A 23,513-nucleotide genomic window follows, 5' to 3' on the forward strand; every position below is an offset into this window, starting at 1 on the left:
AGTAGAGTATAATCATATATAATCATACTTAATTAATCAGGTAGAGAGGGAATGGATGGTGCCCAAAGATAAAAAGTAAAAAAAGTAGACCTTAGTGAAGGGGTATATGGGAACTCTGTACCTTCTGCTTAGTTTTTCTGTAAACCTAAAACTGCTCCAAAAAAAAAAAAATAATAAAGTCTATTAATTTCAAAAATACACCTTGGAATATATAAGGTAGGGACTATCTGAATATGACTTTACCATATGACTGCATATGACTTATCTTGCTTGTCTACAGTGGCTTGGCAGGTCAAAAGAAGAAAGGAGCTTTGGACTATTGTCTTTTCAGACCACAAAGCACATGCACATTATCCTCTACCCACTGAATATTGATGCTATTCATTGGTGTTCAGTTCTGTGTAACCTTAAACTATGAAAGTTTTCTGAAAGTGCTGAAAGTTTCAATAAAGGCACTACTAAGGTCTGTTCTGAAAACTTTGTTGCAAACCAAAGAAACTACCTGTCAGAAGAGAAATTTACTAATGAGCCAACAGGTGGCAGTATAACATGGTGTTCTTGAATTTTTTAATAATAGAGCTAATTAACAATTAGGGCAGCAGAAGTCTCTCAAAGTGGAAATAAGGTGGAGGGGGAAGGAGGACAAGGTGAGGGAGGGGAAGGGAGCGGAAAGAAGAAGAGAGGAGAGATCAAGAGAAAGGAATTCTGAAGGAGCCAAAATTATAATAGTATCTTTTCATCCCTCAAAATTTATCTCAAAACTCACCCCTGGAAATCTCAAACTCCAGTCTAATTCGGATGCTGGCAAGTCATGACGTTAACACAATGAATAGTGTAACAGCTGATGGCCATACCCATATCTCTATTAATTAGACTGTGAGATACTTGAGGACAGGAAACACTGTTCATCTTTGAAGGCTCTCGAACCAGGGTCTAAGCCAGTGTCTGACTCAGAATAGGAACAAAACAATATCGATGGATGAACGAATGTATGAATGAATGAATGATAGGTATCTGGCCATTTTTCATGCCATCTACTGTAACCTTTTCCATCTACCTTTGGGAAGAAAAGTTCTGTCAACTTCTTTTCTAATGAGAAATCATTTCTCACATTATATCATAAGTCATCTGGGGAAAATTTATTGTTTCCCTTTAAAGACAGTTAAAATAAAAATCTTCAGGATGAGGAGAATGGGAAACAAGCAAGCAGGTAGCAACAGTAGTGGTTGGAATGGTTTGGTCCTGAGGGAGAGAGGATATCTGTTAAGCTCCAACCATGTGCCAGACATAAATGATAGACTTTGCATGTATTCTTGTCTGATCTTAACAACAGTAGTATGAACTGATTACTGTTATTAGGCCCATTTTATATGTGAGAAAATGAGGATCAGAGAAGTTAATTTGCCCAGAGACATTAACTGGTGAGACCTGACCTTTCTTCTTTCCTTCCCTCCTCCCTTCCTTCTTTTTTTTAACTAACATGTACTTATCACCTGCTGAGTCCTAGAGGGGCTAAACAACTTTTCTAAGGTCACGCAGTCAGAAAGAGGCAAAGGAGTCAAATCTGGGCCTTCAGGACTTGAGAATCCATGTCCTTTATTAAACTACATTTTTCCACCACAGATCTCTTGGCAAACTTTGGGAACTTCATCTCACTTTCCTGCTCTCCCTTGAATTAACATCACATTATGGCAAGCCAGACGTTGGGATTTTGAATAGAAAGGGACACAGTTGTTTTTGTACCAACTTCTGAATTGAGGTCATTTCTCCAGTCTGGAATTTGCTAATTCTCCCCCACCGGCAGCTCTTCCTGAAACTTTTGGCCAGTGCAGTTGACACCAGAGACCTGGGAAGCCATCCTTGTGCTCTGAGCTTCCAGCAGCAGCCCGAGCTGTTGGTCAACGAGCTGAGAGCCTCGTATCTCAGATTGGTGCGCAATCAGAAGACAAACAGAAGGTGACTAACTTCATGGGAGAACAGTGGGTATGTGTGCTAGCCATCCAGAAACAGCCAGATGAGATGGCATCAAAGGCCTAAAATGCCATATGTTACTTCGAATCGTATTCTCATTTTAATAGTGCTATTTTGATGCACAGTAGATAAGCCTGAAAGTAAGTACACGAAAATGCTAACAGAAGGAATATGGATAATTGATGTTAGGGCAATGAGATGATGAGTAATATTTTTCTTTTAATTGCCAAAATTTTGACGATGTGGTTTTAGTACCTTTAAAAAGAAAATATTAAAGTTACCTTTTTTTAAAGCATTTTTTCTCTTTGATGAAACAGCATTCTAGAAATAACTAGAAGGGACACATGGGCAGATGAAACAACATAAGCCAGATTCCCAAATTCTGGATTTATCTTCCTACAGATTTTTCTGCTGTGGATTTGAGAGGAGCTACAACTACATAGCAAGGGCTGAGTTTAATCAGTAGGTCACAAGATTTCTGGTAATAAAGGAAAATGGTTCATAGGAATGGCCTAGGAGGTGTAAATAAAGCAGAAACAAGTCTCCTGAGCTCCACAACTGCGGAGGTAGTACCTCCACCCGCCACCAGCAGGGCAGCTGCCTGGTGCTTCCAGGTTTCCCCTGGGCTTCTGTAGCTGCCATCATAGCAGTTGGCCCCTAGGGGCGCTCTGCCCCATTTTGCAATACTGCTCTTGTCCTTCCAGTAGACAATCTCAAAATCCTCCTTTCCACCCCAATCTTTTAGCAAAAATAAAGGCAGAATTATTGTTAAAAATTTGAAAACATTTTTACTAGAAAATTGAAGGGAAAAGAAGTGCAAATTCATGGAAATAAATCATATAATGGAGAACAGATTCTTTTATCCTTATGTAACTCAAATCTAGCCACAGATCTGCTTCCTGAGAACCCAGATTATAAATTTTTTTCTGAGCCTAGACTGTGGGATGCTGAATGAATCCCTCAGAGCCTCTAACCTGAGATACCTGTTCTACCCCTGCCAAGTCTGAGGAGAATCTCAGCCTTCACTCCTTATCCCTCTAGGAGGCTAGCTACCCCGCTGGGCTTAGGTAGCTTTCAGAGGCCCTGTCCTTCTCATACCGTCTGGTCCCTTGGTCTCCTGGGAAAGGAAGGTGCTTTTCTCTCAGGTCCAGAATTCAGCCTCTGGATTTAGGCCTCCCTATGTTGACCTTACAGATAACTAACTTCCTTTGCCTTTTCTGTAAGTCTGTAGATCCACACAGTTCCCTGTCTTGTCCCATCATTTGAATCATCTCATTAGATAAATGTCAAGGCTTGGTTCCTCCTACCTGGATGGAACCTTTACACTCATACTTTCCAGAGCATCTTGATTTTAATCATTCCAATCTACTGTCCCAAGAAGTAAACACCGACTTGTCCATCCATCTTTCCCCAGTTTGCTCAATACAGTCACCATACCTGTGTCTTTGGCTGATCTCTTCCCCTGTTCTCACAAATGGACAAAAGGCCACAAACAGCAGACGGCTTTGGGGAGGATTACCTCGTGTCCGCTCTCCATTAGGCAAGCAGAAGACTATATCCTTACCATCCTTCAGAGACCCCAACCCCCAACCTCTACCTCCTCACCTGGACTCTCCCTTCATTCCTGTTCTTCATCTGAGAGAGATCTCTGACTGAAAGCTCATTGGCAGAGCAGAGATAGTTGACACACTCTGAACCCAACAAAGGTTTGAGCCAGCCTTGCCTCAGTTACCCACTCTCCTGTCTGCCTCCGGTACTCTCTGGACCCCCTTCTCAGGGAGTGATCCTGCAGAATTCTACCCATTACAGTTTTACAACATCAAAATCCCTTAACCATATAGTAACAACAACGACACATACAGTGAGAGGAGAGTGGATCACTCACACATGCTCTTACGGGAGAACGGGCAGCTCTCTCCCTGGCAAGAAAAATACGGGTCTCCACCCCACCACAAAAAAAAATCCCAGGATGCCCCAGAATGCAGTTTCTTTTCTTCATGACGTGTTGTAAGGCACGTCAGCTGCTCCTCGTTGCCGTGAGGATAACCCACCATCGGGTGACTGAGACAGACGGTAGCACTGGCTCGCACGGCTGATAGGATTAGGAGCCGGGGCTTTGTCAGCCCTGACTGAGTCTGCGAGAGACCCCAGCAGACGCAGGTGAGCTGAGAGGAGGCGTGGACACGGGAGACGGGGAGGTATCTTGGTTAAATGGTGCAGACCTTTTCTCTTCGGCAGTGCCTTTGTATTGTCTTTTCTGTGAAGTTTGCAGTCTGGGGGGTTCCTATCAAGAAAAACCTGTCCTTTATGACTTATCTGGTTTCAGGGATTGACAACATGTGCCTCACCGGATTTTTGTGAGGCTCAAATAAGATTATACATGTGAAAGGGCTCTGAAAATATAAAGTTGTGTGCAAACAAAAGGTATGAATCGCTTAATTACAAATTTCACATAGGCAAAGAATCAAATAATTTATCCCAAATTTGGGGCCATAATTACATAAATACATCCCTTTTCTCCCAGCCTACAATACCCTATCTCCCCTGTTCTTCCCAGGTCTGGGCAGGGATATTTATAATCTTGAAGGGTTCCAGCCTTCTGAATTATTTATTTTCTAAAAAAATCAGCATTACATTCATTTCTAGAGGAAAAACCACAAAATTACAAAACCAGAGAATATTTTAAAGCAGATAAAAGATGACTATAATATACTGTATTAGATTATATCTCTTTGATGGTATAATGCAAACGTTATAAGATACTTAATGACGTAAGAAACACTTGAATGAAATTAAAGGCAAGATAGATATTAGCATTTGTAAAACTTGCCTTTTAGAACAGCATAAAAAACAGGCTTGGGTTCCAAAAGTACAGAGCTAAAAGGCGTTTGAACACTAAATCATCAGCCTTTCCCTCAGCAGGTTGCTATGGTGACAACAGGGCTACAGCATTGCCTCTCACTGCCTGCACTTTTGCAGTAAAGGCTTTCACTTAACACATGTTGGATTTTTTTAAGGCACACACCCCATCATCAAATACAAAGAAATATTGGAGGCAGCTTTATCTGAGTCATTTTCTAAACAGAAGTTGTGTCTATGTTCTTTATCCTGTACTGATGGGCCCCATAGGGGGTTAGAAAATTCACTCATTCATGCATTCATTCATTTGACTGTTTTATATTGAGTGTCTACTGTGTCAGGACCTGTACTAGGCACTGCCTACATCCCTGGTGAAGACAGACAAATAAGCAGGGGATTCTGATAGAAGATCGTAACAGCTCTCCTGGGGTGAATTAAATACAGATGTCCTGGAAGTATGTAAGGACTGATCTTCTTGGGGGATCAGGGGATGTTTCCTGGAAGAAGCTGTTTCTAAAATGAAACTTAATGTATCTTTAGGAGTTGAGGGGGATGGGTGGGTGAGGTGCAAGAAACGCTCTAGACAAAGGGACCAGAGTGTGCCACCGTCTAGAGGAAAAAGAGAGCACGGTACCTCCTGAGAACTTCAATTGCTACAGTTCAAGGGGTATCCATTTGTATGTGGAGGGGGAGTGGCAGGGGCGATGGATTGGGGGTGGGTAGGGGTGGTGAGGGAGGGAGGATCCAGAGAAGAGCAGTGTCAAGAAATGAGATGGGAGAGATACACAAAGCCAGATCATGAAAGGCATTTGTGCCACGTTAAGGAGTTTGAATATTACTTGGAGGACAACCGAGAAATCATTAATGAGTTTTAATGAAGAAGCACAGCTCGATTTGGCCTTGTGGAAAAATAGCAAAACTGGCGAGACAGGAATAAGAGGCAAGATTGGAAGCAAGACAACCTTAGTTAGACCGCTCTTGCAATAATCCAGGATATTTGCGGTTTAGGCTCTAAGTAAAGAAAATGCACTCAAACAGAGGCCAGAAGTAATCCGATTCAAGACACTATTTCTAGGGTAGGGTGGAGATCATTCACGCTTTCTGCTATGCGGGGCCACATGAGGGCGAAGAAGTCAAGAATGACTCTGAGGTTCTGACTTGGACACCTCCGTGGAGGGTGTTTTCTGCTGTTAGGCCCCCAGATTTAATTCTCAGGAGGGACCTCAGAAGTACCTTAACAGTTTGACGTTAACAGTTCGAGCCTATCTCACAGTATATGTCCTCAGGCTCATAATTTTGGAAATAATAGACTGTAGGAATCATCCTGGAACATCACTTTCCTGAAGTCCGTATCTGAGACAGCTGTAGGTATACAAGTGTGAATTAATAAGCTCTTCCCACAAAATAAAGAATCGTAAGGTTATCAACTTCACTTAACAAATCTAAGTAGATTGAAAAGACATGAACATGTATGGAATAAAACTTCTTTATGGGTATAGAGGAGGCAAACTGCTTTCACTAATCCTCTGATTTCAGGCTCTCTCTAGACTCACACTGTACATTCCTAGATTTGAAAGTTGAGGACTCAGAAAAATGCTTTTCGGAGGGCAGACAAATGAGATGGTGGAGGTTCAGATACCATTTTCAAGGATCACAGTCCTTCCGTGTAGAACACTGGGTGTAACGATCGGGCTGTTCCCCATCCACACTGCTACTTAGAATATTCTCCAATTCTGAAATAAAGGGTGTCTAAATTATTATACATGTAGAGTTGCATCATCAGATGAAACTACAGTAATAAGTGTGATAAATCAAGGCCCATGACCCAGACGAAGGATGATCCCTATTCCACTTCCTCAGCTGAACAGGTTTTTGAGCTATTTTGAACAAATCTGTCTGCCTCAAATGCTTTTTCTGTCTGTCACGTAAGAGGATTCAGCAAATATTGACCGGAAGAGCTGGACGTGATTTGACTGCCCTTTGGAAAGTTCTCTTGAATCCACTGGGTATAGCTGTTTTTTTGTTTTCCTCATCTAATCCTCCTAGCCATCCTTGACGTAGGTATTATTATTATTATCCCTCATTTAACGAGGATAAACTTGAAGTTCAGAGAGGTCAAGAACTTTAGGCACATAGGCACTTCGCTAGAAGGTAGTGGAGTGCTGCCTTGAACTGGTTTTCTGAGTTCAAGTGCGGTGTCCCCAAAGCAGCGTGCCTGGTACTCATTCCCGGGCGTCTGTGGGCCAGAGCTGGAGAAAAAGGCTTTCTCGCCCTCGGCAACCTGGCTTCCCAAGCCCGCGGGAACTGGCCTCTTCGTTCTGTCCCTGCGGTGCTGCGCTGCCACCGCCAGGCCCTTCGGATGCAAATCCCCCAAGGAGAATCGCAGCCTTTGAGATTCCGGAACCCAGATGCTGTGTCAGTCCTGCAGCTTTCGCTTGGCTGGGGTCCGGGTGGAGGGGGACCGCCCCGTCTCTCTCCTGCGAGGTAATTGTGTGGGGAGCTGTAAGTTGACTTAAAACCGAGAGGGCAGGGAGCAGCCGCGAGGCAAAAACTTTCCCTTTCTACAGTTTGGCTCTCAGTGATGTCACAGCTTTTCTGGGTTCTTCTCTGCGACGTGCACCCCCTTCGAACCCGATACCAGGTGCCAAAAAGGGGGTGTTGGGCGTCACCCTGCTGGAGATGCTCCGAGCCTCCGCAAGCCCTCTCCGGGTCGGGCTCGGCAGACAAGGAGGGGCGCGCGGAATTGGTGGGCAGGGCCCGCGGCGAAGTCGGGCGGGCGGGGCGCGCCGAGGCGCCTCCCAAGGGGCAGGCAGGTGAGGGAGGTCGGGGGAGGGGAGCGGGAGCCGCGGTGGCACCACGTGTCCGTCCGGGGCGGGGCGGCCGGGCGTGCCCTCGGGGCCCTGCGCGAGCTGCCGCAGCGGTGGCGGCGCGTCGGCCCCGCAGCAGCCGGCGGCCGCAGAGCGCGCCGGCTCAGCACAGTCTCCTCGCCCCGGTGCCCGCAGGTGCCTCTTCCTGGACGGCGGCAGCGGCGGCGGGAGGAGCCGGCGGGCGGCAGCGCGATGGGACCCCTTCGGGAGACCAAGGTAAGGAGGGCACGTCTTGCGGGCGCGGATGGCAGTGTCCGCGAGCGCCGGGGGGAGAGGAGTGGTGTGCACTGCGGGGAAGGGAGTCAGGTGAGAGCTGGAGGGGTGACGTTTAGAGTTGTGGTAAACGGGGACAAGGAGGTGGTGGGCACGATGAGAAGGCAGGGGACAGTTGCTCAGGTGATGAGACCTGGGAGATGGGCAGGTGATACTGTGTTTGGAGGGTTGGCCCGAGGATTAAAAAGACTGACTCTGAATGGTTAATCCCATCCCCTGAAATTGGAGATTTGGGATCTAGCTCTCAGTCGATGTCCTCTGTGTGTGATGTGGATAAAAAAGGACTTGATGTATTGGGGACTGAGAAATAAGGACTCCAGCATTGGTTCAGGGTCTGCCTTGTGCCGAGCGGAGTGGCTGACGGGTGATACCTGCTGGGTGACTGATGTGCAGAACAAACCCCGAGGCTGGGTGCGGCTTTCTCCCCTGGATAGGGTGGATGCCTGAGCGACCGCGGGACTTAACCCGCGGCTGGGGCTTTCCCTTCAATTCTGCACTGTGAGGGCCTCCCAGAGGTGTTTACTTTGGCAGCGACCCTTCCTGGTAAGCCGCGTGGAAATGAGCAGGAGGTCATATTTCCAAATAGTGTTCGTTACCTAATCCAAAGCCCTTTTTCAATTGCAGAGGTTGGAGTGAGCAGTGGGTTTTTTTGCGAAGAGCTCCTCCTAGGAGTCCATTTTAATATGGAAGGGTGGTGGTGACCCCGAAAAGCACTGGACAGACTGCAGGCCCGTTCTGCTTCTAGATGATGTGCAGCAGTTTGGCTAAGCATCTTTGCCTCTTTTAGCCTCAGTTTCCTCATCTGTAAATAGGGACACAAATTAGCGTCCTCCCTATGGCCTCGGTTGTAAAGATTAAACAAGATAATGGTTGGGAAAGCACTTTAAAAATTGAAAAATATCGCTAAAATGCTGCTTTTTAGGCATTTTTAAAGCCAAGGAAGGCACGGCCCTCTGCATTTAATTCTGTGTTTTGAAGGAGAGAGAGAGAAAAATCTCTTCCTATGGGTGACCTGTAAGGAAAACAAAAGCTAAACGTGATGTAAAAGGTGGAGCCATCTTACTGGGTATTGGATTTTTGTTTGCTTTTCTGTTGGCAACAAGCCTTGTGTACCAGGATATTAATGAATAATTAAAATCCTGGCCGGAAGAGAGGGGATTTGAAAGATCAGGCTGCATGATCTATCAGGAAAGACTTGTTTCAGGTATAGGGGTCTACTTTGTGAGGAGACAGGAAAACAGAAGTGAAAGTATCACAGCTAATTCAGAGAAAGCAAAATGGAAGTCTGGAGGAAATCAAGTAATAACCAGAGTGTGCTGTGAGTTATGAAGAGCCTTTGAGAGAGTGGAAAGCTTAAATGTGATAGGAAAAGCCAGAATGAGAAGGTGAGTTAGGAGCTGCCTGAGAGAACGGAATAGCCTTTCTGCTAGCGGCTGGAAGTGTGCATGTGTGCGTGTGTGTGTGTAAGTACATCCGTGCTGGAGTGTGTGCTCTTCAGTAAATTAGAAAGCTTAGCTGAGTAGAAGAGTTCTGGAGTTCATTTTAGCTACTGAAACAAGGACTACTCTGTGAAGATTCAATATTCAGAAATGTGGCTTCTTAGAAACTGAGCTCAGAAGCAGACTGGAGTTCAGAGGGAGCAACAAATGTTCTTTTGTTTTATTTCTGATGTCCAATTTGGAGAAGGAGCAGAGAGTGCAGCATCATGAGAAGGAGATTTCCCGGAGCCGGATTCCCCGTTTGATTCTTCGGCCCCATCTGCCTCGGCAACAGCACCAAGTGTCCCCAGCGTCTGAGTCTCCCTTCTCGGAGGAAGAGAGCAGAGAGTTCAACCCCAGCAGCTCTGGGCGCTCAGCAAGGACCATTAGCAACAGCTTCTGCTCAGGTACAGCACCCGCGGGAATGAAGGCAGGAAGTGTGTACATTGCCTGGCATTTTAAATGCATCTGGAGAGGGCCCCTTAGAGTCTAGGACTGGACGTTAGTTATTAGGATGAATGATACGAGCTTGCATCTTTTTGGCTGTTTTGACCTACGAACACAGCATTTTCAAATGGTTCAGCCTAATGAAATTTCATACCTGTTTTTGTATGTTATTCTAGTTGATAATTTACTTTGTGAAATCTAACTCCTTGCTTCTATGACTGTTTGTAAAATGTATTCCTCCATTAAATCTGGAAAAAGTAGCTTACATTTTATACTAGCAATCTTTGTAAGCCTGTGTACTTCTGTTAATGGAATCCTCAAAGATAAAGCAACTCCTAATGAATGAGGTCAGGATCAAGGTGGTTTATTTCCCAGGACCAGCCTGACCTTGTATTTTAGAGGGAAAGAGCACAGGCTTTGTAACCTTACAGGCCTGGGCCGGAATCCCTGGCCTTTCTACCCTTACAAGCTGTGTGACCCTGCGCAAGTCGCTTAATCTCCTTAAGCCTCAGTTGTTACATCCATAAAATGGGATGATAATACCTACCTTGTAGAGTAGCCGAGAGGTTGAGAGAGACCACGTACCTAAGTATATTCCTAGTGCAGGTCCTGGCCTGTAGATGTGCTTAATAAACGATGTTCCTTAATACAAAGAACATATGTCAGTTTCGATACATGTTTGAGGAGGTTTCCTTAGAGTTGTGAGTATATTTGGTAAAGGCATAAATCTCTTCCTGAAGGTGCCACCGTTACCTGTTGACAGAGCCTATTATACAAATTGAAGCACGTGACTTAGAAGGACTTGTATTCTTTGAAAAGTATTAGGAATTTGGGTAAAATTTAAAGGAGTGATTGTCTTATGATTCATGAAGAATGTTTCACAGAGGATAAGTTTTAGAATTTATTTAGGAAGAATGTAATTTGAAGGTTAACACATGCATGAAAAGGGACATATGAATCAAGGTGCTACGATTAATGCCCTAATTTAGCGGGACACAATACTCCATTGTATTTAGTATTGGTGATGACATTTGCAGGGATTTCAGAAGTGTAGCTTTAGATTTGTTATATACTTTCACAAAATAATTCCACCCGATGCATAAGTTGTATATTAGAAACACTGTGCCGCTTATTTTTATATTTTTTTCTCTACAAGGCTTCAGATTCTCTACTTGGTTTTGAAAAAATTCTATCGAAGTATTTTATTTTAAAACGTGTTGCTGAATCCAGTGTAAAATGGAAACCCACTGATGGTTTGCTTGACACTCTCCCAGGAAGAAAGAGAAAGGAAAACTGCTGGAGCGGATTCCAAAAACCCAGAGTCGTATTTGCAGAATGTAATGCTGTTTACTTTCACTCCGTTTTGGAGTTCAGGAATCACTCTGGTTGAATGTGGATGAACCCAGGGGCATATCATTTCACACTGACATGGCTTTGTTTACATAACTCAATTCCACATTTATTCCTGAAATTCTCTCCACATAATCATTCTCTCTCTGACTGACTTCACGGTGAGCAGTGTTACCAGCAAAAAAGAAAAAGTTGGTCAAAACAAAAGAAAAATCCCCAAATAGATCTTAGAAAATATATTTGGCAAACAAATAAAATTGTTAATTTTGGCCATGAATCATTCTTTCCAAGACCCCTTTCCTGGATCAACCCTCCTTCCCAGGAGACCTGTCTCCCACCAAGGCCATAATGCTGTCCATGAAAATTGAAAGTAGATATTGATCCTTCTGCCATTAACTAGTTGAGAATTGAGTGGCAGAAGCACCTAATGATGGGTGTCTATAAACCTACCTTTCGATCTTGAGCCTTGAATCCTGCCTCCAGATAGGACTCCCTCTGTTCCTGGGTCTCATCTTCCTGCTTGGCTATTCCCCAAGGTTTGGGTTGATGCCTTGTCGTTCTTTGCTTTCCTTTCCTAAGAGCCCTGGTAAAGCCCCATGATGGCTTTTGAGTGCTGTGCTGACTAAAATTGACAGGAGCAAGGGCTTTGGGGGGCATGTTAATGATGCTTTAGGAGGTCAGTTGATGGATGGGAAATAAATGGGTTTAGTACTATGGGGAGTACTGAAGCTGCAGGCAATGAGGTAGAGACTGTAAAACACGTCCAACCAGCAGGGGGAAATAGCTGGTTTTAGTCCAGCCACTTCAACACTGAAGCTGCAATACATGTTGGTTATCATGGCAGTTAGATCAGAGACCAAGGTACATGCAAATCTTAAAACTACCATCCTCTGCTAGAATGAAACTCAGATAATTTAGAGATGTCTGTTGCTGCTGTAACTTCATAACCTTACTGTGATTGTTGTGCATTCGTTTGTTTTCTTTATAAATCATCACATTCATTCATGTGAAACAGGGCATGAAGAGTTAGAGGGGTTCTTACAATCTGATAGTGAAATTAGAGACGAAGATGTTACTCAAACACAATGCAATTTAATTTGAAAATTACAGTTTTAAAACTGCAAACTGGAGTCTTTCCCTAAATCTGTATCAAAGGCTGTATTAATTGTGAAGAGCATCAAATGTCCTAAGATATTCAGTTTTTAAAAGAAGGATAATGCATTGAGTTTACATAAAGTTAACTTTACTTATTATAAAGGGCTATCCTTTATTTTGAGAGACTGGCTTTCCTATCGTTTGTATTATAACAAAAAAATCCAAACAGTGGTTGGAGTTGTACTTCAGTAAAATAAATGACAACTCTATGTTGAAATGTCCTCCACCCTCACCCTCATGCTTTTCCTTTAATTTTTACTGGTCTGTGAAATTAAAAGCCCGGGCGCTATTTTCAGAGTGACCTGTCTGTTTTTACCTGCTTTTTCCTCCCTCCCTCCACTGCCTTCTTCTCCCTTTCCTTCCCACAGGAGCCTTGAGAGGAACATTTAATGATTTGATATTCTATGTGCTAATTTGTATGTTGTCTCTATCTCATTTCAGAGGGAAGAAGCTGTATGTGACTTTTGCAATTCATTGAGGGCGTGTCCCCAGAGCTTTTCTTTTAATAGCTTCTTATTAGCAGAATTTCTCTGAAGAGATGCATATGTTTTGTGCATTTCATCAGCACGTGTCATTTTGCACTTGGACGTCATTCTCCTGTTAAAAGAGTCTATTCCTTACAACTTGTGCTGGGTCTTAGTCACTATGACCTCAGGTGGGCACAGCTAAGCTTATATTGTATTGGAGACCAGGCCCTATTTTGTGTGCATGGCAAGGAAAACATTGTACGTTCTTAATGAATGTTAACTAATGCTTTCTTAGAAAAAAAAAAAGAATACATAAGGAAGTACAGTTACTAGTAAGTTAATAGGAAAAAAAAACAACAACCCTGCTTTCATGTCCTCTCTTTTATTTTTAGTCAGTTTTTTTTTTAACCAATATTTTGGCATCAAATCACCCTATCTTCCTTCCCTCTCACTCCCCCTCCCCATGTTTCCTGTTTTAAGTGCCCAGAGAAGTGATAAAACCCCTATTTGTGATCTGTGTTCTGGGTGTGGCCCATTGAATCTAGGCCTCTGTGCATTTTTCTCCCTGTTTTTTGTTGGTAGTGCATTGTTATGCATGTTTGTCTTTGTGCCACAACTCCAGCCTCTATTAGAAAAGCTAATGACCTGGGCAAGTCTGTCACATACAGCAGTCACCTGACGTGGTTAGCAGCATGACATACATTTCTCTTTGCTCAGATGAGGCAATAATTACCCCTTAGAACTAGAAGGCAGATGGATTGCTGGGTTTTAGGCTAGTTCTCCTTGGGGTGCCTTGTAAACATGGCAGGTGGGGGAAATGATGCATATAGTGCGCTGATGGTTTTATGGGAGACCAGTGATTTCCCTGAGTTATATCCATGTTTCTAATGTGCACGCACATACACAGTCAAGTTTATGACTTAACCCATTAAGAAACATGTACCAGGGCTTCCCTGGTGGTGCAGTGGTTGAGAGTCCGCCTGCTGATGCAGGGGACATGGGTTTGTGCCCCGGTCCGGGAAGATCCCACATGCCGCGGAGCGGCTGGGCCCGTGAGCCATGGCCGCTGAGCCTGCGCGTCCGGAGCCTGTGCTCCGCAGCGGGAGAGGCCACAGCAGTGAGAGGCCCGCGTACCACAAAAAAAAAAAAAAAAGAAAGAAACATGTACCAGATCAATCAACTGAAAGACAGAATCCAAGATTCTTCGCAGTCTAATCCTGAGTAGGGTGTTTGCAGAAAGTACTTTGGTGGTTACAGTGGCCGAGGAGGAATCCTTCTTTGAGTGCCAGTGACCTAGAGGTAATCATTGTTGCTGTTTGTGGGAAGAACAATTACGGCAAATTATAACCTGACTGGTGCCCTGCCGCGGCATGATAATGCCTCCAAAAAGTTGCCTGGCCTTGCCAAACAGAAATATTTCTGCTATGCTTTTGTCCAGTTGAGGAAACTTGGCATCTGGATAGAGTAAGCCTTTGAACATAATGATCAGAATTGAGATGAACTGATGGGAGTGAGCTGCAGTACTGAATTACACTATAAGTGAATGACTGCCAACATGCTGGGAAGAAAAAAAACAAAAACCCTAAGAATTTAGTATGAATTTAATGAGCGTGGGACCTAGGCACTGTTGCATAATATATATTTCAAGTGCTTAGCTGCCTCAGTGTCAGAGATAAGTACCCAATGAAATAGATTACAGATGAAGGGCACACAGACAATGTTTCTTTGAGGATGTGGTAACTGCAATCAGGGGGACAAGAGCAAAATTTTTGACATTTAATTAAAAAATTACTTAGCAATGGGAACAGTAAAAGATAATCATGTTGGAATTGGACCATGCCTGAGAGCAAATCATGGTACTTAACGTGAAAATCTTTTATGTTGTACAATACTCAGGTTTATGACATTGTTTCACAATTTCCGAGAAATTTTGTTTGTCTGCTTTTGAATCCCCAGGAAAACTTGTTTAAAATGCAGATGACTTGGCACCACCCAAGCCTCTTGTCTCAGGATGGGAGGGCCCAGGACTCCGTATCTTGTAGGCTTTCTGGATGACTCTTATGCCTACTGAAGTCTGAGCCTCACGCTTTGTGTTCTGTATGTGTTTGGAGATTTTTGTGTGAGGGATGGGCGGTGTATGCCCCAGTGGCATCCCAAGATGAACAAGGATCAAAGATGGCAGAAGTGGTGGCCAGCCAAGCTGTTTAAACCCATAGCATGAGGCAAGGAAAATGCTTCCACATTCCCTGGGAATTACAGCTTCTCACTCTATATTTACAATTCCTATGTCATTAGTCTTAGCAATAATATTATTTATGTCTACATAATGGGTTTAGCTTGTGTTCAAGTGGTAGAAAAGCAAAAGGGAGGAGAAAGCATTTCCTTCCTTTATTTTCCTATGGAATCCTCTCCCTGGATTTACTATCTCTAGCCATACTTTTTTTTTTTTTTTTTTTTTGCGGTACGCGGGCCTCTTACTGTTGTGGCCCCTCCCGTTGCGGAGCACAGGCTCCGGACACACAGGCTCAGCGGCCATGGCTCACGGGCCCAGCCGCTCCGTGGCATGTGGGATCTTCCCGGACCGGGGCACGAACCCGTGTCCCCTGCATCAGCAGGCGGACTCTCAACCACTGCGCCACCAGGAAAGCCCTAGCCATACTTTTAATTCTTTTTCATTTACTTACTTTGGTATTAGGATTATCTGGGGTACACTGAAAGCAGGTGTACTGGGTACAACATGAATGTACCCTGAACACCCAGTAGGTATACTGAGAGAGATGGAAAAAAGAGAAACTGAGGCCTGGGAGTAGCAGGACATTGAGCTTCTTGCAAATGTCCACAAAAATGTATTACCCAGTTAAGCATCTATTCAGTGCCTGCTAAGGATCAGGCTGAGGCTACAAAGATGAATAAAACACAGGGACTGGAAAAATCAATTATTTTACTGCCTTAACCCTGACACCAAAATAAATGGGATGCCACATCTTTGGATGCGTTTCCCACACAACTGACTTTATCTCACTGACTTTGTGTCTGGTCCCTCTTACCCACACCCACTCCACACATACTCCTTCCTTGTCATTTGAGTTTGTTGCTCCATTTATTATCTGCGTTGGCCTCTCACATTTCATAAGCCCAAGGGTTCAAAGAAGCAGCATTCATTAGTGTGGTGTAGTAGATAAACATGAGCCTTGGCATCAACAGACCTGAGTTAAAAGCATGAAATGAGATTAGAAAGGTGGGCAGGGCCAGGTCAGGGACGGCTTTGTTTGCTGTGTGAAAAACTTGACCCCTGAGATCCAGGGTCTATACAGGAGCTGGACCAGAAACGTAAAGAGTGAGGCCACCTGGATAGATGACAATAGAATTAGAGTCTAGAACTGGACAGTGTGTGCCCCTTCTAACAATATTCAGAATTCTTAAAATTCAGCTTTTTTTTTTCTCTTACTATCTGGGCCAAATAGCACACATAAGTAGTTGGATACGGCACACGGGCTGCCATTTCGCAATTGCTAAACATCTTTCAGAACCAGTGAAGGGTTTTCAGCAGGGAAGGGTTGTCTGGTTTATGACTAGATTTATAATTTAGAAAAGTCTTTCTAATCACATGTTGGAGAGTGGATAGGAGGAAACAGGGAATGACAGGGAGGACCCTGCCTGTGCTGAAGGCCATTGTGGTGACAGTATAAGTGAAAAATGATAAAGCAATATGTGTGAGGGTTGGCCCCAGAACATATGTGTCTGAATCACCAATTACAAGTGGAATGGTGTCTACATTTCCACCGGACGAACCCAAATAGAGGAGCAGGACTGGGGAGAGGGATGAGTCTGGTGACTGAGTTCGGATTAGGCTTTGCTGCATTTGAGATGAAGGTCTGGAGCTGTGAAGAGAAGTCAGAGATGCTGGTAGCTGAAGTGAAGGGACTTGGTGATACAGGTTTCCCCACTATCTTAAAGTAGAACATCCTAGGAAACCTTTTGTAAGCAGAAATGGCATAGAGTGAAGAAGCAGTCATCTTAGGACACGTCTTGCTAACGGATGCCCAAAATAAGGTAAAGCACAGACGCAACAGGCACAGTTCAAAGCTCTGGCAGCGTGATGCTGAGATGCCGAGTGTAGTTCCTGGAGGACCAGCTCTGCAGCCACACTCACTGCTCGGGCTGCACGCTACCTCTACAACAGATCGATGCAAAACAGATGCTGAATGCTATTTTCGATATTTGCGTTGTTTCATAAAAGCAAACGTTCTCTTCGGATTTCTTTCGGTTATCGAAAACAATGCAAACGTAGGTCTTTCCTGAAAGTGAAAAGCAAACTTTTTTTTGTAAAGCAAACTTTCTAAATATGGGGGATGGCTGTCATTACCAAAGGGGGGAACATGGAGGAAGAAGGTTAGAGGACCCTGGCTAGAACTCTGAGATAAAACGAGAGGACGCAGAAAAAGGACACCGAGGCATCTGAGAACAGGCAATAGAGGGGGAGGAGGTGAGCCAGGAGTGACCGTGTCTCCAATCCCAAAGGACAAGTGCGTTCCCAGAAGAAAGCAGCCAACAGGTTCAGATGTCGGTTGCAGCAAGAGTAAGTAAGGTGTGTTTGTAAAAGTGCTCAAGGATGAGACCACTAGGTTATCAGGGATCTTAGGTAGAAACAGTCCCAGAAAACTGTGGGGATGGACTCCAGATTGCACCAGGCTGAGATGTGAATGGGAGGTACAAAATAGGGTGTAGACAACTTTTTTTAAAAGCTTAACAGGGGGCTTCCCTGGTGGCGCAGTGGTTGGGAGTCTGCCTGCCGATGCAGGGGACATGAGTTCGTGCCCCGGTCCGGGAGGATCCCACGTGCCACGGAGTGGCTGGGCCCGTGAGCCATGGCCGCTGAGCCTGCGCGTCCGGAGCCTGTGCTCCACAGCAGGAGAGGCCACAAAAGTGAGAGGCCCGCGTACCGCAAAAAAAAAGCTTAACAGGGATGGGAAAGAGAAAATAGAATAAAAACAAGGGTTGCATTTAAAGTAAAGATAGGGTGTTTATCAAATCAGAGACATTTTGATAAAGTTTTTAGGCTGAGGGAAAATAGACAAGAAAAAAGAGAGAGATTGAAAATAGTAGAGAAGTGATAACTTTGTAATAAGACCAAGGTAGACCAAGAAAGACACATATGGAAAAAAGAAAGGCCTGAAGTGAATATAGGTAAGTTTATTCATAGGTCAGGGTAGGTAGCTGAAGGATACATTTCACAGTCTAGGTTAGGTGCTTCTTCTTTATCCTCCCTCTATCAGACTGCGTGACCTGTTTGAAATTTTCATATTTAGCTACCTGACTCTCCAGTAGACTGTAAGCTCCATGAAGGCAGGAACACTATAGTTCCTTGCACTATACCTGACACACAGCGGTTGCTTAATGAGTATTTATTGGAATTCGGTAGAAGGTATAATTTGGAGAACAGGACAAGTGAAATATTTTCATTCATTTAATGCATTGAGAGCAGGATACTTAGTTGCTGGGGAAGTAAAACAACTAGAACGGTACCCAGTACTCAATGTAATAGGTTTATTCAGTGAAGGAAACATTCCTGTCCAGAGGAGTTCAGCGTCTCTAAATGTCAAAAAGAGTCATTTGCGTAACAGGACCATGCCTCCAGTGCTGTGGTAGCTAGAAGAGAGCTCTCTTGCTAAGAAAATCAGAAAATCCCCCACTCAAGAGTTGGTACTCGGAAGCCAGGAGAAAAACAGCAGCCCGGTTTATTTTTTATTTGTTTAGTTTTTTGTGTGTATATGTAAGTGTGAGATGTGTGTGTGAGGTGCATGCGTGTGTGTGATTGATGTGTGTGTGTGTGTGTGTGGATATGTCATGAGTGATATACATGTGTATGAATGAGTGTATATGAGTGTGTGAGGTGTGCACACGTTTTGTGTGCCTGGTGGTGGGAGAACTGGAAGGTTTGGGTATCAGCAAAGCTTTCTGGAGGAAGTGATGCCTGAGCTCTGTTTATTCCACTCTAATCAGGCTTTCCTCCTATTCCACTGAAGTGACACCTGCCAAGTTCTCAGTGCCCTCCACCAAATCTTACGGTGGCTTCTTTGTCTTCACCTCTTCATCCCCCCTGAATTCCCATCTCAGTAAATGGTACCCGCTTCATCTAGATAACAGCAGCCCAGTTTAGAGTCAAGCAGGAATTCGGCCACATACCCACGTTTCCCAGGACTCAACTTGACCCTGGCCACCACCCCGCCCCACCGCCCAGGTGGATTTTACTCTGAGAAACCCCAGGGGTGATGCATGCACTTGGGGTCCATGAGGCTGCTGGGCGTGCCTGTATTGTAAGGTGGCTTTGCTGGTGTCTGCTCACAGTAACCGCTCTAAACCTCTGCTGCTGTCGGGCTTGGACTGTGACATCTCCTGCTTTGGAGACCCAGTCCAGCCCCTCGTCTGCCAGAGCTGAGATCCTGCCCAGCTTCTCTGCGCATTGCTGGTTGTTCGTGGCGCCCGCCCTCCAGTCGCTGCCCGGGTTACACTGCTCTGGCTCCAGGAAGCCAGTCGTGTTGGGCTGACTGCTCCCACTTTTGAGGGAACCCAAACCAAACTTCCCAGTGCCCATGATGGGGGCTTGCCCAGCACTCACACCCATCCCCTAGAAACCCATCCTTCAACTTTTCCCTGCTCCGTGTGAATTTTCACAGGGCGCCTCCTCTTTCCTGGCTGGCTCCCTCTTATTCTCTCCTCTTTAGTGTGGGGGTCCCTGAAGGTAGGATTCATCTTAGACGCTGACCCAATTCTCAGAATTCTTGAGACCCTGTGAGCCTTAACCTGCCCTTCTATGTATTCTGAGGTGTTTGTGAGGATTATCTTTTCCTTAATGCTAATTATTATATGTTTTCAGCTCAAACCTAATAACCATGTGCAAACACATATGTCAGAGTGGACGTAATCACATTTATAGGGTTTATCTTGTTTTGCCTTTTGCCAAAGTGAGATCACGCTGTACTGACCTATGACCCTTTCTGTTTATTTAAGTGAATATTTACTGAACACCTGTTGTGGGCAAGGTGCTATCCTAGGAGCTGAACTAGAAGGATGAACAACCCTGACAGGACTCCTGACCTCCAGGAATGTGTATTCCAGGCAGTCCCTGTACCTGTCACTGCTTGTCAGTCCATAGAAGTGACCCCATTCGTTGTAATGACAGCTCGTATTCCACTGTTTGGAGGGCCTTCATTTATTCAGCCATTCTTCTGTGGATGGACGTTTCATCTCTGAGGCTAACTTTCAAAATTCGGAATTTCATTTTGTGAATGTCACTGGAACTAACTTGTTCCTCTCTTTTCTTTCTTTGTACCTTTTCTTTAAAGTGAAGTAAATACCGTGCTTCACATATATTCCCTAAAACATTTCCTTTTTTTCCAAATAGAAAAAAATTGACATGTAGCAGTTACACAAACTGTATAATAAGCATTGTTTTTTCCTTAATGTTCTTTAACATTTCTCCATTTTTATGCCTTACTCCGTCTTGACAAGCACTATCTTCAGATTCTCAATGTGAGAAAAAATAGAAGGAAGGGGGAAAGGATTTACATTGCTGCAAAAGAGCTCACTGTAATTCAGGTGTCCTAAGAGTGGTTTGCAGTTTCCTTCTTACAAGGTTCTCAAGAGATCAAGAGATAGCTTCTTAGTGTCTGTCTCTGTGTCTCTATTCTTTCCTTCCTACCTTCCAGCTCGCCTCCCTCCCTCTCCCCTTCTCCCTCTCTGCTATCTTTTCTCAACAAGGAACCTTAAAAAAAACACAAATCTTTATAAAGGTATGGCTTAGAGGCTGCAAATAAACTCATATTACTAAGAAGAGGGAAGATCAGAAGTATTAGTAACATCCCTGTTTTGGAAAGATCATAACCCTGTGAAAGAAAGAGCAAGAGAAATAAAAGCTTGCGAGACAGAAGAATTCCCCACCCCCCTGCTGGGGCTCACCTGTCTCCTGGCAGTGACTGAGCCACCCTGGTTCCCGATTTCAGCATCGGCTGCTCCCTCACCAAAACTCCTAGATAATGTGTCATTATACTACATTGACTATTTGGACCAACATATTTTCCCCTGCAAATTCCTCCTGTGGTTGCTCGTACAAATCAGACAACTCGGCGCTTGGTAGAAAACCAAGTAGAGACCCTTGTTTGAGAGAAAGCACGAGTCCTGTGAAGAAATGGACCTGCCTCACCTCACTTCACTTCACGTGCTCCTTTGCTGCCGAGTGCTGCACCAGAATGACTTTTATGGGAGTACTCAAGGCTCCAAAATAGCTCAGAAATCCCGGGAATGTTTATATGGGAAATGATTATTTTGTCTCCAAGAAACCAGGGAAACGTTCATTAAATAATTTCTAATTTCTCCACTTGGTTTTTATAGACGTGGGTTGCATGTCTTCGTGGAGGGGCTTCGTTCCAATTACTTTAACAAGCTCACCTCCATCGGCACACACGTACGCTCGCGTTTACACATCCTTCAGAGAAATTAAGTTCCCTTTGACCCCTCATCACCTTGCACCTGCCATCTTATTTCCCTGCTCCTCCTTCACAAGCAAAACTCCAAAATCCGATCCCCGTAATTCGCCTTCGTCAAGCACGTGAGTGACCACGTCGGCGAATCTGACGTTCTCTCGTCTGTCCTCATTTTCCTTGATTTCCCGGCAGCGCTCAACACGGTTGAACAAGCATCTTTCTTAGGAAAGATTTTCCTCCTTGGCTCCTGAGGTCCCGCCCTCTGAGAGTCTTAGCTCCACCCCATCCCTTCCCCCCTCACAGTGTCAGGTGCCTCAGTCTTCAGCCCTCTTTTCCTGCCCTCCCCAAGGGCTCAAACCTTTAACTTCCTCACTTGTAGGATGGTGATGCTCCGCTACCCGACCTCTCCTCTGAGCTTTAGGCTCACATATCCAACTGCCTACTTGATATCTCCAGTGTCCTGGTTAATTTGTGTCTCAGATTTAACGTATCAAAACCAGAATTCTTAATTTCACCCCCCACAAACGCATAAACCCATTTTTCTCCAAAATCAGTAGTGACCACCATATTCTCCATTGCTTAAGCAAAGAACCTAGAAGGTATTCTTGACCCCTTCCTACTTTTCATTGTCATATCTTTTTTTTTTTTTTTTTTGCGGTACGCGGGCCTCTCACTGTTGTGGCCTCTCCTGCTGCGGAGCACAGGCTCCGGATGCGCAGGCTCAGCGGCCATGGCTCACGGGCCCAGCCGCTCCGCGGCATGTGGGATCTTCCTGGACCGGGGCACGAACCTGTGTCCCCTGCATCGGCAGGCGGACTCTCAACCACGGTGCCACCAGGGAAGCCCTCATTGTCATATCTTAATGCTGCCAATTATGCTTCCAAAATGTATCCCAAATCCATCTCCTTTTCTCAATTTTTACTACTACCACCCCAAACCACTGTCATCTGTCATTTCTACTATGACAGTGGTCTCCACGTGGGTTTATTGCTTCTAAACCTTCATTCCTAAAGGGGCCACACAACATAGGGGCTAAGAAGGAGCCTCTGGAGTTATAGCCTCTTTGGACTCATATCCGCGGCTTACTGTGGCCTCAGGGAGGTGTCTTAAGCTCTAGTGCTGGTTTTGTATGCCTGTCTTATTAGTGTCTGTCTCAAAGAGATTAAGTTAACTAAATGTGTTAAGTAAGTGCTTAGTATTCTAAACATACCTGGTACTTAGTAGGCACTCAGTAAATATTAGCAAGACATAACATCACTAATTCAGTCTGTTCTCCACAGACCAATCACGGTCATCTCCTGCTTAATGCACACGATGGCTTCCGTTGCACTGGGGATTAATGTAGGTTTCCTGCCTATAATCCTCCACATGCCTTCAGCCTCATCAGCAATTCTTCTCTGCCCTCAGCTTTCCGGGCCTCTTCTCAGTTTCCTCAATGCACCAAACTCCTCGTTCCCTCTTCCTGGACTTTTCTCTTCCCTGCCTTTTTCAGGATTGGTTCCTTCTCATTTTTTTTGGTCTCAATTCAAATTACCTCTTCAGGACCTTCCATGACAACCTGTCTAATGAAGTACCTTCCGACCTCCCACCCAGCTAGTCTCTATAGTATCACCCAGTTTGTTTCATTAACAGTACATCACAATCAAAATTTCTTCTCTGTGTGTTTTGTTACTTCTTCATTAACTGTCTCCACCACTAGAATGGGAACTCCTTGAGGACGGGGATCTTGGAGTCTTGGTCATCATTACATTTCTAATATCTTGAAGACTGTCTGGCACACAATAGGAAATCATTAATCATTTGTGGGAAGGATGGATGGATGGATGGATGAATGAGATTCCTACACTTCAACATTGGCAGTTGTGTAGTGTCACATTGTATAATACTGAATCAAAATTAGTGTGGAGACTTGTAGACTTGTGAATTCTCACTCCGAAAAGATGCTAAAATTAGGTGAAGGAATAGAAGTTCAAATTTGGCTACTGAAAGCCTAGAATGCAAATTATCTGAACGACATGCATTAAATGGTTACTGTGTTGAAGCAAAAACTGGAAACAACTAGAGTTTCTTGTCTCAAATTTTGTGGTCTGTTTATGATGGGATGGCTTCTTTCTAACAGCTTCCTTTGTCTGTTTTTAATTTGAGCATTCCCAGAATTTCTGC

At 44.5% G+C, this 23,513-nt stretch overlaps 1 protein-coding gene across 3 annotated transcripts in view; it reads left to right on the forward strand.

Annotated features, from left to right (window-relative positions):
- Positions 1–23,513, forward strand: part of SYBU (syntabulin) — a 113,218-nt gene that overhangs the window by 32,599 nt on the left and 57,106 nt on the right. Inside the window, exons 2-3 of one of the 3 annotated variants that reach the window (XM_079901186.1) lie at positions 7,833–7,913; positions 9,654–9,855. In XM_079901186.1, coding sequence (XP_079757312.1) covers positions 7,890–7,913; positions 9,654–9,855 — 226 coding nt within the window. In that variant the 5' untranslated portion in view covers positions 7,833–7,889. Of the gene's footprint in view, positions 1–7,704; positions 7,914–8,453; positions 8,514–9,653; positions 9,856–23,513 lie in introns of those variants that run through there. The other 2 variants (XM_079901185.1, XM_079901187.1) reach the window with 2 other exon arrangements.

This window comes from Stenella coeruleoalba (assembly GCF_951394435.1).
Source record: "Stenella coeruleoalba genome assembly, chromosome: 17".
NCBI lineage: Eukaryota > Metazoa > Chordata > Mammalia > Artiodactyla > Delphinidae > Stenella > Stenella coeruleoalba.